This window comes from Dama dama, chromosome X (genome assembly GCF_033118175.1).
Source record: "Dama dama isolate Ldn47 chromosome X, ASM3311817v1, whole genome shotgun sequence".
In the NCBI taxonomy this organism is placed as follows: Eukaryota; Metazoa; Chordata; class Mammalia; order Artiodactyla; family Cervidae; genus Dama; species Dama dama.
Window position 1 is genome coordinate 59,956,418 of NC_083714.1, and position 18,637 is coordinate 59,975,054.

The 18,637-nt window shown below is 38.2% G+C and overlaps 1 protein-coding gene across 1 annotated transcript in view; it reads left to right on the forward strand.

The window, feature by feature from the left end:
- The first annotated feature begins 685 nt into the window (after positions 1-685).
- NRK (Nik related kinase) overlaps positions 686-18,637 on the forward strand; it is a 119,431-nt gene continuing 101,479 nt past the window's right edge. Inside the window, exons 1-2 of the mRNA XM_061136489.1 lie at positions 686-760; positions 8,038-8,103. Coding sequence (XP_060992472.1) covers positions 704-760; positions 8,038-8,103 — 123 coding nt within the window. The 5' untranslated portion in view covers positions 686-703. The remainder of the gene's footprint in view (positions 761-8,037; positions 8,104-18,637) is intronic.

Sequence of the window (18,637 nt, forward strand, 5' to 3'; positions counted from 1 at the left end):
TTTCGTGGAGAGTTGAGGGCGCGGGCTGTTTGGACTGTGGTAGGGCTGTGGGGCCCAGACTGGGAGCGGCGCGGAGCGGGACCAGTTTTCCGGGGCTGGCAGCTGCCTCGAAAAAGTTTCCTGTGGAACACCCGCCGGCGGGGGCGGCGGGCGCAGCGGCGGACTTAGGAGAGGGTGGGAGGGGGCTGCAGGGCAGGGGACGGGCGCCGGGGCCGGCTAGCAAACCGTTAGTCCTTCAGCACCTCCCTCGGTCACTGGCCCCCTCGCCCGCCTCCCCGACGCTCGGTTGCCCACCTGGCGACGTGACGCTGCACCAATCCCCTTCGAGCTGCTCCCCGGCCCCCTCCCTTTGCACCGCCCCCCTCCCCACCCTGAAAGAGGCGCACCCTGCCCCGGGCAGACGCTGCGCTCTCGCCGGCGGAGCACCCTTCTCGCTCCTCGGTCTCCGGGACGGACGCTCGGACTCTTCTCTCGCCTTAGCCAGACTCACTTTCCCGCCTCTCAAACTCTAGCTTCCCTCCACTCCTCGCTCTGTTCCCTCCACTTTCCCCTCCTCTTTCTCCCACGCCGCCAACCCTGATTCCCCGTTCCTTTTCCCGGCCCTCTCCCTTCCCCTCTCCTCGTTGGACTTCTGTACGCTTCCACCTCGGACTCCCGCGAGGGTGCCTGACCGAGTCGCCTGCTTTGGTTCCCCTTCGAAGCCATGGCGGGACCTGGCGGTTGGAGGGACAAGGAAGTCACGGATCTAGGCCACTTGCCGGTGAGTAGAGGACGCCCGTCGACCCCCTCCCCGCCAAGGGCTGTCTTCTGAGAGTTCTGAGCATCCAGGGAGGGGACCGACGTCCGGGAGCCTGGCTTGGCGAGAACTTCCAGGAGACCGCGAGTGCGGGAGGGAACCCCCAAGAACGGGCTTTGGGAAGGGCGTCCCTCTGGGCACCCGAGTCGCTCCAAACTCACGGAAAGGCGAAGGACCAGGCTTAGAGGGGGGTGGTGGAGAGAGGTGGCAGTGGGATGGTGCGAACCACAAACAGCGGGACCTTTTCCTATTGTGGCCTCTTTGGTCTAGAGGTGCTCGGGTACTTGTCCTAGCAGGGGCCCAAGGAGAGCGACGACGCGTGGCTTCCTGAGAGCACTCCTCTGTCACCTCGCTGCCCCGTCGTTTGCTGCTGCTTTTGCCAGAAGGGATGCCCACTCTCGGCTTGACCTTTCCTTCTGGGTGACAGCGGGCCAGAAAATCAAACCGTTGCCATCTCGCTTTCGAATAGCACTTTCCAAAACCTTATTATGCCAGGGCACTAATTCCGTTTTAGTATTGCGGGAGCTAAAGAACTCGACGGCTTGGGGAAGAAGTGAATTCTTCACACCCCAATTTGTGTTTAAATGGTATTGCGCTCAGTTTCTAATCACTTGCTAACTTTTTCTCATAGTTTTCGTTTGTGGATTCTCCTTTTCCCAAATTGCCCAGCTTTCCTCCGGAGTTGTAATTGATTGGTGAGCTATTATCACTGTCGTTATTAGTAGACTTAATTTTTTTTAGCAGCGCCGTTTATTTCATTGGCATCTGGTTTCTGGCAGATGTTGGATCCCACCCAAATCCGTTTTTCAAGTTCCTTTTTAGACTGGCATTTCACTCGCACCCTCTCTTGAATGTAAAGGGTCCCTGGACTCTCTGAAAGGGAATAAGCATACACCCATGTTGGAAAGATGGCCAAGCAACTGTATAGTTCAGGGCAGTGGCCTGTTTGCTTTGGGAAAAGCTAAATATTAACCTTGAGGTTATAGGACTATTCCAAGTATCAGTGCCTTAATCGTATACATATTTACATTTAAATATTGTCTTATTGATGATGGAAGACTCCCCTTCCCCTCAAACACTGGGCATTCACCAAGCCTCACCTATACAATTTGACACAAAAACAATGTGGAGGAGGAGAGGATGCACATGGGTAACATTTTAGCAAATTGTTCTTAGCCTTTTTTAAAGGGAACCTCAATATAAATATGTGGAATTACAGGTAATCAGCATTGTGGTTATTGATGCAGCTTCATAAAATAAACTCACAGAATTTTAAAAAGTATTCTCCCACTTGGTGTATACATGAGATTTCTGGAATATGGAGGCCTCAATTGGTGGTTTCCTTTCTGAACAGCACTTTCATATTCTGACTAGATTTTCCCCCAAGTGTAAAACCAACAAATGAAACGTTACCCTCCTCCAACATTATCTGTGTATTGTGGGGGAAAGCGGGGAAAAAAAGCGAACTAGGGTAAATAAGGAAACCACCCATAGATAGGCAAGCTGAAATAAACTCTTTTGAAAATTGACTAAAGGCAGGAATGGGAAAGACCTCCTGGAAATGACAGAGCAAGGAATCCCAAAAGCAAGGAGGAAAAGAAGGGGTTTGATTGCCGCAAAGAATGGGGGGAAATGGCTCAGACTAACTGACCCAGTTAGGGCCTGGGACATAAGAACTTGGTGAGAGCCAAGATGATAAAGGGAAAGGCTGCAGTTCAGTGAAATATTAGTTTTCTGGGTGTTGATGAAGTGGAGAAAGATGAGGGTAGTTTTTAATGCAGGACTAGGGAGAAGATACAAAACCTCAGGACATCGATGTTTGGCTCATTTTACAGACTTTATGAAACTCTCATTAAGTCCTCAACTTCTAACAGTTTCTAAATTTCTATTATGTAGGAGCCATTTTATATCATGGAGATCTTCACCATGTGAGCAAATTATGCCTAAATCTCCCTCTGAATATCCATCCAGGTCTAAACCCTAAGAAATCAAGTGGAAGAAGAGCACCCCCTTTAGAATTTCTTTTTTTTTTTACATCGAATTTTTAGAGATGTCAAAAGTTCACTGTTGCTGTATAGATTAGTACAGTGCTGTAATCACTGTATAGATTAGTGATTTCTTTGCATTTGATTTATGTCCTAAAGTTGGTGAAGAAATAAGAGTAAATAAAGAGGTCAAGAGATACCTAAGTTACCTGTTTGGAAGTTTGCGTTTTGGTGCAAAATAGACATGATAAAGCAAGCAAAGAAACCTGCGTACACTGAGATCCCTTGTGATAATAATCCTCGATAGGATGTATATGAGATCAAAAAGTTGGCATTTGTCAACACTAAGTATACCAGCACGGCAAAAGCCAGATAATGAGGGAGGATTGAGACGTTGGAGTTTCATATTGAGCAGAAAAGAATCATGCAGAGTATAGAATATTTAAATACAGCTGTAGTTTAAAATTGATATATTATGTCCATTTCATGGCTGGCCAGCTAAATGACCACAAGACAAGGACCTTTGAGAGAAGTCAGGCTCGCTGTGCAAATTGTGATTTAAAGAAAGTGGTAGAAGGTTATTTGACACTTTTGCTATTAGGTATTTTTTAAAACCTAAAATAGTAAGCAACAATGAAAGCTGTGGAAACAGGGAGAGAGGAGGGGAACTGTACATTTTTTGCATAATTCCCTAAAATGAGAGAGTGAACATAATAATCAGAGAACGAGAGGTGGGTAAACTACATCTTCTTTGTTAATTAATGGGTTACTATCATTTTTCCATTTTCGCTGACTAACTGTTGAATAATTATTTCCTACAGGTGAAAAACAGAAAAGAAAATACAGAGACTTGTGGTTTATGCTTCGTTTTTTGAAAAAAGAATTGCAAAAGCCTTATGTTTTATATATATAAAACATTATACATAGGTGTGAGTTGTGTGTGTGTATATATATATATGTGTGTGTGTGTGTGTGTAATCTGTGTGTTTCACATTGCCTGCAAACAGCAATACCTGGGGATATATATATATATATATATATATATATATATATATATATATATATATATATAAAAGCTTTTTCCCTAGTATACATATGTCACTCCATCCTTGGAACTGGAAACTATTTCTTCATCTCCAAATCTGGCATGTCTTTCACTATGATAGGCCCTTTGCCTTCTGTGCCCAGTATGGTAATGACATTCCTCACGACTGTGGCCTTGGTATTTGACACTACCATGTGTAGTCCTAATCTATATTGGGGTCAGGATTAGACAGGCCTGGAGGACAGTAGTGGCAGAGGTGATCTGAAATAGTACATGATCCAAAAATCTATATTTGAATTACATTAGGTTTATATTTAAATATAAACTGCCACCTCTCCCAGTCTTCCACCACCCTGGGTGGAAGACCAAGCCTACCTTCCACACTCAGTCATGAGAACCTTTCACTTTCTCAAATCCCTTACTTAGCCTCCTATTTGGAGTCAGTTTTACCTTCTAGTCCACAAGGATTGAAATATTCAGCTTATCTTCTATTAGGTATTCTAGAACATCACCTCAACACAGCGTTGTACTTCAGCCAGTTTTCTCAGTCCCCTGCCCCAATATCAAGAGCAGTAGGTTTTGTGTTAGTGCACCAGAACAGTTCTCAAGAATGAGCTTGGGGCCCATCCACAGAAACGCAGTTTTCATATTTCCGTGGTTGGGACAAGGAATCTGTATTTGAAACAAGAATCCCCAGATGAGTCTCATGTTGGGAGAGTGTGCCGTCCACAGTTTGAGAAACACTGGTGTAGAGGAAGAGATGGTCCTTTTTAAATTTCCACACGAATTGTGAAGCCCACTCCTCCAAATATCTCTGAAACTTACTGACACTTATTTTGTTATATCTGCCATTTTAAGCTTCTCTATCCATAAACTATTTTCATAAAGTCACTACTTCTAATATTTGAAATAAAAGAACAATAGCCTCTGCTGTTCCTTCTAGGTACTTGCAATTTCTTTTCTTTCTTTAGCTAACTACTAGGATAATTTCTGTGATATTCTTTTACTGCCCTGAATCTGAAATGTATTGCTACCTATGTTGACCATTTATCATTTCCCCTTTGTTCTTAATTTCTGCTGTATTTGGTTCTGTAGATCTGTCTCTGCGTCTCTCCCATGACCAGCAAACACTGCCTTCTAGTGGTTCTTTTTCTTCCTGTTGCCCTTAACCCCAGCCCTTAATAAAAGTATCCATCAATGTGATCATTTTCTTACCTCTTCTTGAATTCAGAAGACAGAAATATCTCCCTAAAATTCTAGAATTCAGGGGGCAAACAGACTAGGACTTTTAAATTGCAGGAGATTTTTAGACACATAGAAAAATATAACAGAGTATTTGCCCATCATTTTACGATTCAAAATGTTTTAAAAATTAGACTTTCAGTACTATCTTTTGAGGAAAACTTTCACAAATTAAGGTTTCCTGTTAACTATTTTTTTAACCAAATGGAACACCGAAGTATGTACCGAACCATCAAATATTCTCTAAATTAATATAACAGTCATAAATATAAAGATCTTTCCTCTTCTAGTTTTCTTATCTGTAAATAGCAGGGCAGAGGAGAGGACCAAGTAATCATAAAGACCCTGCTAGTGAGAATCTTTGAATTTCACAGTCACCAAAAAAAATAAAATAAAATAAAGTTGACTTCTCAGTACTTCCTCCCTTGGGAGCCTGGAATAAACTTTCTCTGACTATAATTCAGTGGAAAATTTGATATAAGAAATTGTGTAGTGTTATCCTAGTAATTAGCATAGACCCCTCCTCTTTTTGCCCAGTTTGACAGTCATTTAGTTTTGAAAGATTAATGTGGAGACAGAAATAAAAAATCTTGTATAAAACTAATGAAAAAAATACTCTTAGAATAAATGAATACTAGATTTAGCTGCCATTAAGAACAGAAGAAAAAGTTTTTAAAACCTTCTTTAATTAAGTATGAGCATGAGGAGAATGAATTTAAGATGTTTCAGTCATTTGTGAGCAGGAAGAAATTGCTAAACAATATGAATATAGATAAAATAAGGCCTCCAAGAATTGCACAGGCATTTTATTCTCCCGTTTGTTTCCTTGGTGTCTTTTTCGAGTAAATAGATACTTGAATTCAAGTGTGAGTATGGTACTTACATTATTGAGGGCTAGAAAAGGAATTAAAGACTGTGTTCAAAGATTTGGAAATAAACATGTTCAGATAATGCAGTAATTATCTGATATATGGTATCTTTTCATTTTTTTAAGCTAAAATGCAGCCTCAACTATAAAAAGAATGGTTTACCAATAAGAACCAGCTAACATAGTTGATTCTTTTGACCAATGACTAGGAGGCTATTTCTCCAGAATTAATAATGTCTCATAAATTCCACAAAGATCTCCTTTAAACAAATATGTTAAATTGATAAGCTCTTCAAGCCGAACCTTAGGAAATTCTTTGTTGGCTAACTTTTTCCCATAATTTTTTCAATGAATTATAACAACAATGATATGGTTATTATCAAAACCCACTATACCTCTCTTTTTACTTTTATTCTCAAAATTATAATTTAAAAAACTTTGTATTTTCATTGGGAGTATTTCCCAGAACTGTTTTCCTACAATGATATTGTGCATATTGTGGCACTGATTTTAATGAAAATTTTAAGAAAGTAGCCTGCTAGCAATTGTCATATCAGTGCATTGGAAGCATCTGGATTTTCGAATGTCAGAATCTGATTTTTCCAAAGAATTTTAGAGCTAGGAAGTCACCTAACACAGCGCCTTTATTTTATATATGTGAAAACTGAGTCCCAAGAGAGAGTAAGTAACTTACACAAAATCATATAGTTAATTAAAGGCAGAACTGGGACTAAACTTTCAGTCTCCTGACTCTGTCCAGGTGAATATTTGTTGATTAAAGTAATCCCAGAGCTGTGTCATTTTCCTATGACAGTTTTGCTAGGTTACACACATATCACACCAGTTTAAAGGAGTCTATAATTTCAGTCATATACATTGCATTTGCTCAGTAGTTTTTCTGTTTAGCTCATATTTGTCACAGTGATAAAAATATTTTCAAACAAGGTTACATGAAGTTTGTGAATATAAAATGTGCTTTCTATAAGGCATGTGAATTTCCAAGAATTTGCCAATGCTCCCATTGCTTTGTGTGTAAACCAGCATCTACTCATACCTCATACATGTTTTGCCAAAGTAGCATAATAAGCTGCTAGGATAAAAGTTTAAGTAGTGATAAAATTCAAGAAACCATGTTTTGTGGTGAACCGGAAATTAATATGAATATTTTAAGGTAAGAAAATAATGTTTAAGGATGAATGTGGAAACCTCAGGAATCTGTTGATAAACATGTTGTATTTTGTCTTCTATGATGTCACATTTAAGGTTAAGACACAGACTGTATCACCAGTGAATTTGTGCCATGAAAACATATTCAGCTGATGTAAAGATTAACTAAAAACAAACAAAAGCAACTCTTTCTTTTTTTTAAATGGTACTCTTTTATTGCCGTGATCTTGTTTCGTTATTCATATTTAGAAGCAATGTTCTTCTTAAGAATTGTGTGTGTGTGTGTTAGTTGCCCACTCATGTCCATCTCTTTGCAACCCCATGGACTGTAGCCTGCCAGGCTCCTATGTCCATAGGAGTGGGTTGCCATTTCCTTTTCCAAGGGATCTTCCCGACCCAGGGGTCCAACCCAGGTCTTCTGCATTGCAGATAGATTCTTTACTGACTGAGTCACCAGGGAAATTGCTATTATATAAATAAACAACTTAGACTTTATAGCCAATATCTACTTATCGTTATATATCTATTCAATATTACCATTACTGTATGGTAAACTTTCTGCCTTTCTGGTTAGCACTCAAAAAATGGATATGAAAAAAGTCTTTCATTGCAAGTAAATGAATTTCTTTCTACTTCTAATAGTGTTTCTAATTAAATTATGAATATGCCTCACCTAGACATGATTGTACCAATTTCACAGTTTTATGATAATTAATTGTACAACTATTTAATGTTCACACAATTGCATTTTTTAAAAAATAGTACACCCAGTCCAGGGAGATTATGATAACTGTTTTCTTTTGGTAAATAACACTTAGGTTCTTCCCACGGAAATTCTAAGGGAACAAGGCAGACTGAAAATATCATTCTATATAGTTTAATGCTTAGCTGTTTTTCCAAGAAAATTCAGAAATTTTATTGTACATTTTTGTAGGATCCAACTGGAATATTCTCACTGGATAAAACCATTGGCCTTGGTACTTATGGCAGAATCTATTTGGTAAGTGGAGTTACATTATGTTTTCATTCTGCATTTTCTAATGACAACAATGATTTCAAGTCAAAACCCTACACTGCAAATCAAATAATGCCAAAGCATATTTCACTTTGAGAGAACAATCAAATTAAGATAGCTCAGTGACAACTGTGAGAATTATTATGAAAGAAATGGATTAGAAAGCTATAGTGAGCCAACCAACAAAACCTAAGATCTAAACATTATTAGCAGAAAGTTAATAAAATTGCCAAAGGAAAAGGGAACTAATTCAAATAATATGTACCTAAATAAAAATATCACTTGTCTTATATTGTATATCCATACTGTTCTAGCTACTCACACTCAGCTTTTAAGCTGAATGTTGCAAAAGTTTCCATAGCATTCTATATCATCCTGTGTACTTGAATGTGCACATGTATGTGATAGTTTCCCAAATAATCTAACAAGAAAATCTATGCATTTGTTCAATGATTTTTATATACCACAAAGTATATGACAGACACTGTGATAGACTTTGGAGATAACTTGGTGAACAAAGCAGATAGTTCCTGCTCTTCTAGAGTTTATAGACTAGAAATGTATAAGTGACTAAATGTGTGTATGTGTGTGTCTGGGGGGGGGGTTGGAGGAGGCAAATATATAAAAGTAAACACGTAAATAATTATATAATTGCAATTGTAATATATCTATGTAAGAAAATTCCTAGTGATATAAAAGTAAAGAACAAGGGGGCTTATTTTAGATTGAAGGGTCAGCCTTCCTGGGGAAATCACTGGTAAACTGACAGCAGGAGAACAAATATAAGGTAACCAAGCAAATGTATGATTGTAGAGGATGATGCTGATTCATTCCAGGTAGAGCAGGAGCAGTGTAAAGAGTTCTATTGGAGATAACGGTGCTTTAGTGGCCCTATCATTTATCAGGTTCCCTTCCCCGACTCTAATATGGTGAATAGACATTTTCTCAATCCTGTATAATGATATGTACAAATGCAGGATTCCTCTTCCCTAGGCATATCCCTCAAATACCAAATCACTATCCCTGGACTGATCCTTACTGTCAGCTGACCACAGGTCCTCTCCTTACGGGTCACGTAGAAGTATCCTGAAATGGGTCCAGTGAAAGGGGCTTCCTTCTAATTCCCACAAAGGTACCCTTTGCTTGCCAGGCCTTGTACCCTTAGGGCTGCATCTGCCCAGGAGTTTGTTTTTAAAATTCATCTACCCAGGTAGGGTGGGGAGATCTTTAAAATTTGTACAAAGGTACTTATAGTACAGACACTGAGTAGTAGAAATAGAATTGTGGAGGAGTCCTAAAAGTAGGAAGAAACTTGGTGAGTATAAGAAACAGAGAATGTCAATATTCATGGTAAAAGTTTTCTTAAGTTATTTTGACCTAACCTATTAACAGAAACAATAAGCTTTAGACAGTGATGTGATACAGATGCAAATGTATTGTTTATGTTATCCCAGTTGCATCCAGACTGAATGATTAGTTAACATTTGTGTGATCTAAGCAAATTTTGCCACCTTGTGCATAGATTCCTATACCTTATGCATACAAGTTTCTCTTCTTTATGGCACATTTGTCATATCCATGGCTCTACACATGTTTTAATTCCTCAGGGGTGTGTATTTAAGTGTGTGTGTATTTGGGTACTTTCATTTGAAGGTATATAGCTCTCTTCACCATCAGATATTAGGAATAAAACCCTCGGTTTTATAAGGCAAAACGCACAGGTAAGGCTAGATAACACAAAAAGATGGTTTTTCATCAGCAGTCATCAGAATTGTGATGCCATAAGAAGAAGAAAAGTCAAGAGGGTTAAAGGTGAGTTGTGCATAATAATTCTTTCTTTTAAACTAGGGTTTATTGAGGTATAGTTTACACTTGGAAAAATTCATCCTTGTAAGTGAACAATTTCATGAGTTTGGACAAATATGTCCAATCATGTAACTACTACCATAATCAAGATTTTTCAATATCCATCTTAAATTACACAGTATACCTTCAAGTAATATTTTACCACTTCCCTGTGTGGTATCCCAGCTTGTGTACTATGCTTATAGTTTAATATATTTTGTTCTTATATATGATATAAACCCATACTACTACTACTGTGTTCCCTCTACTCAATACTACTACTTTTTATTTAGTCAGTTGTCTTTTAGAGCAATTTAAAAGGAAGAAAAATTATATTTATACTCATTTGAGCTATTTCTGGTATCATCATTTATTTGGTTAAATCGAAGTTTCTGTGTATGATATCCTTAAGCCTGAAGAACTTCCTCTAACATTTCTTATAGTGCAGGGCTTCTGGTAATTAAGTCTCTGCCTTTATGTGAAAAGTCTCTCCATTTTCAAAAGATATTTACATTGGATATAGAATTTGGGGTTAACAGTTACTGTTTTTCCTTTCAGCACTTTAATGATAATACTCTATTGTCTTCTGGCTTGCATGTTTTCTGAAGTCTGCTGTCATTCTTGTCTTTGTTCCTTTGTGTTTTTCTTCCGGCTGCCTTTTAAAATTTTTCTTCTTTGTTTTACAGCAGTTTAAATATGAAATGTATAGGGGGTTTGTTTTTATTTTTGTTTTGTGTGCACATGCATGTGCCTCTGTGTGTGTGTGTGTATATTTTGTGGGGGTATTTACCATCTCAGGGGACTCTGAGTTTCTGGGATATGAGCTTTAGTTTTTCTTTGTGCTATGTTCTTCAAAGATACTCACTCAGTGCTCTCCTGCCTCCCCCAGAGGTATGTATATTGCTATCCCTTCTTACTAGGGTCAGGAAGATCCCCTGGAGAAGGGAATGGCAACCCACTCCAATATTCTTGCCTGGAAAATCCCATGGATTGGCGAACTACTGTCCATGGGGTAGCAAAAAATCAGACATGACTGAGCAACTAAGCATCTAGTAGGGCAGGGAAGAGTTCTCTGTTTTCCTGATTCAACCCCTGTCTTAGGCAGATCCTGTGCCTCTAGGTCATGAGAGTGGGACCTTCTTACTTAACCTGCTCTTCTATTACTAGTAAGACACCTCTCAATGGCTTGGATCCAGGAATGATTCCTGTGCTTCCCCCAGAAGTAGAGGACTGAATATGTTTTTACATTTCCCCCAGCTATATCAGGTCTTCACCTGTACCCTGGAAGGAACAGCATTTGGTGCCCTTCCCCTAAAGCTTAGGGCTTTTACTGAATGGGTGAGAGGGAGAGAAATTGGATATGGTTTCACATTTTTCCTACTGCAAGGGCTTCTCTATACCAGGTCAGGACCATAAATGTGTGGAGAAAAGCTTTTGACTGTTTTAAGAGTACTGCTCTCTAAGGCTAGCCCATACTTGGCATTTAGCAGTTCATTAAAAATCTTTTTAAAAATTTTTTATTTTGTATTGGGGCACAGTTGATCAACATTGTTGTGTTTCAGATATACAACAAAATGACTCAGTTATACATGTATCTATTCTTTTTCAAATTCTTTCCCATTTTGGTTGTTACATAATACTGAGCATAGTTCCCTGTGCTATACAGTAGGTCCTTGTTGTTTATCCATTTTAAATATAGCAGTGTGTACATGTCAATCTCAAATTCCCAATCTATCTCCCCCACCCTTTGTTGACCATTTATCATTTCCCCTTTGTAAATTATCTTAACTTAGTTAATATCTCATTGCTCTGAAAAGCAATGTTTATGAAGCTATCTAGCAGCACAGAACTATGTTTACAGTGTTACATATTGCATATTATTTTTATATTCTGATTACAGTTATGTTAAAAATTTGCACATTAAAATAGTGAATTAAATATTATTAATAGAATAGTGAGATAGTGGATGTACTTTTCTATATTTTAAATTGCATATTTCTAATGATTGTAATGTTATTTGTTTTTTACCTAAATAATATATATGTGCATATGTATATATATGTGAATATATATATGTATATAAAATGATGTATAAATACCTTGTATAACAAAATGGAAGCATGATAACATTCGAAATTAATGTTGGAGTGACTCATAGAGTCCTTTGCTTTTTCAACTCTGCCAACCACATCCCCTGCTGGTGTTTGTTTTGGTTAAAGTCTCTCCAATGTCTTCCAGCTTGTTTCCAAGGCCTCGTTCTCTGGCAGGTTTCCAGCTGTCTGCTGAGGTCTGTGCATGTTGAAATGAAGGCTGAGTTGCACACTCCACATTGTAACCCTTTTCCTTTCCTTCTTTTTCTTCTAATTAAATACCTGTCTTTCTACCCTCTCCTGCCGCCTGCCAGTATAAACCTCATTTAAAATCGTGAGTTTTACTTTTCTCTTTTTAGGAGACAGTGCAGTTCTTTCTTTCTTTTACTCTGCTAGAGTTATAAAATGTAGTTTCCTTTTCACCTTTAGATTCTCGTCTCATAGCTTAAGAATTGTCATTCAAATTGGAAGAATACTTAGAATTTGCCCATGTGAGACCATATTAACAAAAATTAATTACTTTGAAACTTTTTTTAATGGTACTATTAAAAAATGAACAGTTTCCCAAAGATCAGTATACCCAGAGAGGCTGTAGTTTTTCTATGGAATATGGAATATTAAGAGAGAGACCAAGGCCTTTTAGGATAGCTCAGTGGGTGGCAACCTGACCCTGCTGTTGACTGACACAATATTTGTAGATTGACTTTTCTGGGCCTATTTCCTCAAGTATAAAATAAATCTATTTGACTAGATAACCTCCAGCAGTTTTTGTTTTTTTGGCTCTTCAACAATACACCTAGCACAGTGCCTGGAACTCAATAAAATGTAAACTTATTCTTAGTGTTATGAGCATAGTAAAAACTATCCTATAGTTCTTTCACCACCTTGCAAAACAGAAGCTGATTATTGGCTGTTAGGTGGAGAAGTTACTCATTGCACCAAATAAAATGATTATCATCATGTGCTTCCATTCTTTCCTCCACCTTACTACCTGATAGCAAGACCTAATATTTAGCTCAGTAACTACTATGATACCCAATGTGTTCAGTCAGTTCAGTCACTCAGTTGTGTCTGACTCTTTGCGAACCCATGGACTGTAGCATGCCAGGTTTCCCTGTCCATCATCAACTCCTGGAGCTTACTCAAACTCATATCCATCGAGTTGGTGATGCCATCCAACTATCTCATCCTCTGTCGTCCCTTTATCCCCCCACTTTCAACTTTCCCAGCATCAGGGTCTTTTCCAGTGAGTCAGTTATTCTCATCAGGTGGCCAAAGTATTGGAGTTTCAGCTTCAACATCAGTCCTTCCAATGAACACCCAGGACTGATCTCCTTTAGGATGAACTGGTTGGATCTCCTTGCAGTCCAAGGGACTCTCAAGAGTCTTCTCCAACACCACAGTTCAAAAGCATCAGTTCTTCAGTGCTCAGCTTTCTTTATAGTCCAACTCTCACACCCATACATGACTACTAGAAAAACCATTGCTTTGATTAAATGGACCTTTGTCAGCAAAGTAATGTCTCTGTTTTCTAATATGCTGTCTAGGTTGGTCATAACTTTTCTTCCAAGAAGCAAGTGTCTTTTAATTTCATAGCTGCGGTCACCATCTGCAATGATTTTGGAGCCCCCCCCCCAATAAAGTGTCACTGTTTCCATTGTTTCCCCATCTATTTGCCATGAAGTGATGGGACTGGATGCCGTGTTCTTCGTTTTTTGAATGTTGAGTTTTAAGCCAGCTTTTTCACTCTCTTCTTTCACTTTCATCAAGATCCTCTTTAGTTCTGTGTTACTGTTACCTAACAGCATTTTGTTACACAGAATACAGTTGGGGTAAGACAATGAACTGAATCGCCAGAGTGAACCAGTTTGCCTTGATCTTCATGAAGTCTTGACTATACTTCTAGCCTTAATCATCTGTTCCCACATTGCCATTTGCAGGTGATGAGGGCAGGAAAAGGAGTGGGAATAGGTTTAAGGTAGTTATTTCAGGCAAAGGAATAATTCAGCTGAGATAGGGTGAAACTTTACAGTTCGTTCTAAAGCGCTTAATTTTCACTTGTCCCTGATGCCTAGTTAGAACTCAGTTACTGTTGGTGGAAGGAATAGACTGTATCAAATATCTTATTGTTCTAAAACTTAAAAACATAATGGGCATAAGTAAGCACCGTCCTTGAGAGATCTTACAGCAGTCACCTGTTCCTTGGTACTCAGTGGATTAAGTCAGATATAGAAGGTGTGGGTGGCATTACAATGATGAGCAAATTCCCAAATCGCTTGCTCTCTGGAAGTGCACTGTTGAATATGGCAGTTTCTTTTTAAAACACTGTCCAAGACATCCCTGTCAAATTTGATTTTTTAAAATCACTGCTTGACACAATGCTTTTACTTGGAAATATCACCAGACAGGTAATATTTAGGTTTACTAGTTACATTTTCTGGATGTGAAGTTGGGACAGGGAGTGGGAACAGAAAGGCAGGAAAGAAATGTCCTCAAAGTGGATGACATACAATTTATCATATTTTAAATTAAGTTTCAGAAACATGGTGCTGACATTTGGGTTGCCTTGCCACTAGACCTATTGGATAGGGGATTGAGTATTTTTCCTTTTAGGCTGAAATTATACTGTTTATTTGCCTACCAAATGTCTAGCACTGTGAATGCTTTCTTTTTAGGTAGGAAAGTTTTCTCACATCCTTGCCATTTTGCAAATATAGCTCAATTAAGTCAGCCAACAAATATTGCTTGAGCGGCCATAAAGTGCATAACACTGTGCATTTCATTATACATTGCAAGACTCATAAGCAGAAGCTGAAGCTGAATTGAGGCTACAGGCTTACTAGACTGTTGTGCCTTCCTGGTGCAGTATCTTAAGTCCAGAGCCTTCTCTTTGTTCCTCCTTCTTCCTATGACATTGCCCCCTGGTGATTATACGCCTCAAAAGTAGGGATTGGTCTTTAAGTAACCCTCAGGCTTCTCTCACATAGGAAACATAAATTTATCCATTAAATAAATACATTGCTTTGAATGTTTAATTTTCCATAATACAATTAAAAATACTTATCGAATGTTCACTGTGTCCCAAGCACTGTGTTAGGTACTAGGTGCTGGTTAGAATTATCAGAAGAAAAAAAAAATTAGAAGACATTTGGTGGGGAGAGATGGTCATTTTTATTGATTTAGTTTTAATGGACCTAAAGAAGGAGGTTATTTTCCCTATGATTGTAGCTCTATATTAAGGAGGGAGTCATGAAATAAAATAAGGAAAGGGAGTGCAAGTGTGAAAGTGGGCAAAAGGAGGAAGAAAATAAGGATCTCCATTTTTTTTTTTCCTGGATGTGCAAAGTCTAATGAACCTTCTAACTCAGACTCCGGGACTACGTTTTTTCCTCAATAAGAGAACTGAGGTTGAGTATTTGCAATGAGGGTGAATGAACCAACATACACTAAATAAAAGGAGACTCAAGGGACCAAATTAGTGGAGAGTGCTGAGGCCTAAAGGCCTTGGAAAACATGGAGTATTTCTGTGTTGGTCATGACATCTCTCCAACTGTGGAATATAACTCAGTCCCTGAGTTTTAGGTTTGTCTTTTTTCCTTTTGTGTTATACCTAAATTTACTTCTGCCTCCTGATAAAATTTGAGGGAGGAAAAAGCAATAGCATGAAAGGTGATAATAAAAGTCCCTAAAGAGACCACAATTAAAATTTTTGTGCCCTAAAGAGACCACAATTAAAAATTTTCACAACTACTCTTAACTATTTAATGAGTTCATAGATATGTATGGAGAGAAAATGAAATTCTATGTTTGGTGTGTTGGGGTAATGCCGAAAAGCATGGTCTCATGTCTTCATATACTTAATTCAGTTGATTTTCTAAATGAGTTCTACAAGCAGAGAAGACAAATTTCAATGAATGGAGACAAATATATATTTTTAAACAAAAGCTGAGACTAATAAACTATAGCATAGTGATTTTGTTCAATCAGGTAAAAACATCCCAGTTATAAAATGTAAATAAAATATAAATCTCTGTGTGCAGGGGGAAAATAGTACAGTTACTTAGAAACTGATGTACAAAATTTCATGACTGGTGGGAGTACTGCTAAAAACATTAATGTACTCTTTGTCGAATATATTGACAATCAAGTTTATTTTCCATATGTATGCATATATATTTATATATACTATAAATGTACATATATTTATAGGACTATACATTTAAACATATACATTTGTATATACATACGTATATGAAATGCATATATATGAATATACATAGCATATGTTTATATATAATTATATATATAGGGGCTTCCCTTGTGGCTCAACTGGTAGAGAATCCGCCTGCAATGCAGGAGACTTGGGTTCAGTCCCTGAGTTGGGCAGATCCCTTGGAGAAGGGAAAGGCTACCCACTCCAGTATTCTGGCCTAGAGAATTCCATGGACTGTATAGTCCATGGGATTGCAAAGAGTTGGACACGACTGAGCGACTTTCACACACACACATACTATATAGAATATTTTATATATATATGACACAGTGGTCAGATTCTCAGTAAATTCAGTGAAGGTGATTGAAGTATCAACAGTTCTTTCTTTTGTCATTGATCCTCTAACAGTTGGCCACTAGAAACTAGTTAACCAGGTCCTCACCACACTTCATGAAACAGATACTTTGGAAGATAGCATTTAGGCAGTTCTAACTCTTGAAAATAACAATGAACCCTAACTTGATTTTAGGGCTTTTCAACATTCATGCCACATTTGTGTATCTGTAATTAAGGTAGTTTTGTGGGTGATGCAAAAGTAGCATTTAGAAATTAATGTGCCACTGTAGCTCTCTGGAGGTGACAAAGCAAAAGCTATTTAGTGACTCAGTTGTGTCCGACTCTTTAGTGACCCTATGGGGTCTACAGTGTATGGACTGTAGTCCGCCAGGGTCCTCTGTGCATGGGATTTCCCAGGCAAAAATACTGGAATGAGTTGCTATTTCCTTCTCCAGATGATCTTCCTGACCCAGGGATTGAACCCACATTGCTTGCATTGCAGGAGGATGCTGAGCTACCAGCAAAGCCCTCAAACTAAAAGTGGAAGCTCTCAAACTTTTACATTCCTGGGGCTACATTAAAGGCAGTCTCTTATAAAGAGGCCTGTGAGTAAAATAATACTAAAATATCAAAGAATGTCAGAATATGAAGTAGTTATTTAACCTGTGCTCTTATTTTCTCTGCTCAGCTACACTCAGGAATTTGTATTCCTCCTCTACCAGAGCATGGAGAAAGAGAGGAACAATGAGGCATAAATTGTGTCTTTTCAGTTGGAGAAATAATAACATGGAGGTGGTTTATGTGTAATTCATGCTGAAAAAATAATAAAGCTCCTTTTAGGTATGTTATTTGTAGACAGAGTTGCATTATCACTAGGAAAAGGAGTTTGGATTATTCAGGTTCCCCTAAGGGAAAAGAAGATTGATTATATTCTAAGTACTGCCACTAACGTTTTATATAAATCATTAACTCTGAAAAGAAACAAAACAAAAACACCACCTCAATCAAAAAGGGCACATCTGAGAGTCCTTATAGAAGGACAGCTTTTCCTAACCCTGAAAAAAAATAAAAAAAAATATTTGGTACACAAATTGAGTGAGTAAAAAAGATGGAGAATAAAATGTTAGTCAATTTAGAGATAGTGAGCTTGGTGTCCTAAAAATTGGTACCATTAAAAAAAGGTTACATTCACTGTGTTACATTGTGCCTAGTGTTTAATTTACACTGTATTATTTAGATCTCATAAGAGTGCTTTGAAGTAGGTACAATTGTTATCTTTAACCTCCCCCATCTCATAAAGAAGAAATTAAGGATCCAAAATTTGAGTAACTGAACAAAGCTAGTAAGTTCAAAGCCAGCAGTCAACCCAAAATTTGCCTGGCCACTAAGTCTGTGTTCTTTACTATATTCTGTTCAGCTCAACAGGTACAAGCCAGAGTAAAAAGTAAAGTAGATCAGCCGATTGAAAAAAATATCTGCCCAAATATAAAAGTTTACAGGAAATTGGTGAGCTGAGGTCAGTAATGAAGATTATTTATGATACGTCCCTCCAACATACCTGTTTGCATCATGATGGGCACTAAGGCATACTCTAGTCTGAGTGACTTAGTAGAATTCTGGAAGTAGACTGGGACAAGCAGATGGGATTTATAGGACACTTGAAGCTCATGACTAAATCCCTACTCAAACCCTTAGAAGCCCTAGGAAGGCAAATAAGTGCTTGCTAATGCTTTACTCTCGTCCAGTGAGCAAGGCCAGAGGTATTTTGCTTCAGTTACTGCTCCTATTGGGAGCCTCAAGGAAGAGGGAGGCAGCAAATGATCATTTAAAATTAGTGTCTCCCAAAGATGAAACAGAACCTCAGGATCTCCTTTATGGATGATTGGTTTCTGATTGGCGGGGATTTTTAAAATAAAATAAATAAATAAATAAAAATTTATGTATTTTCTAATATATTAATTTCTAGGAATATTGATGAAATTATATATATGTATATATATGTGTGTATGTGTGTGTGTGTGTGTGTGTGTATATG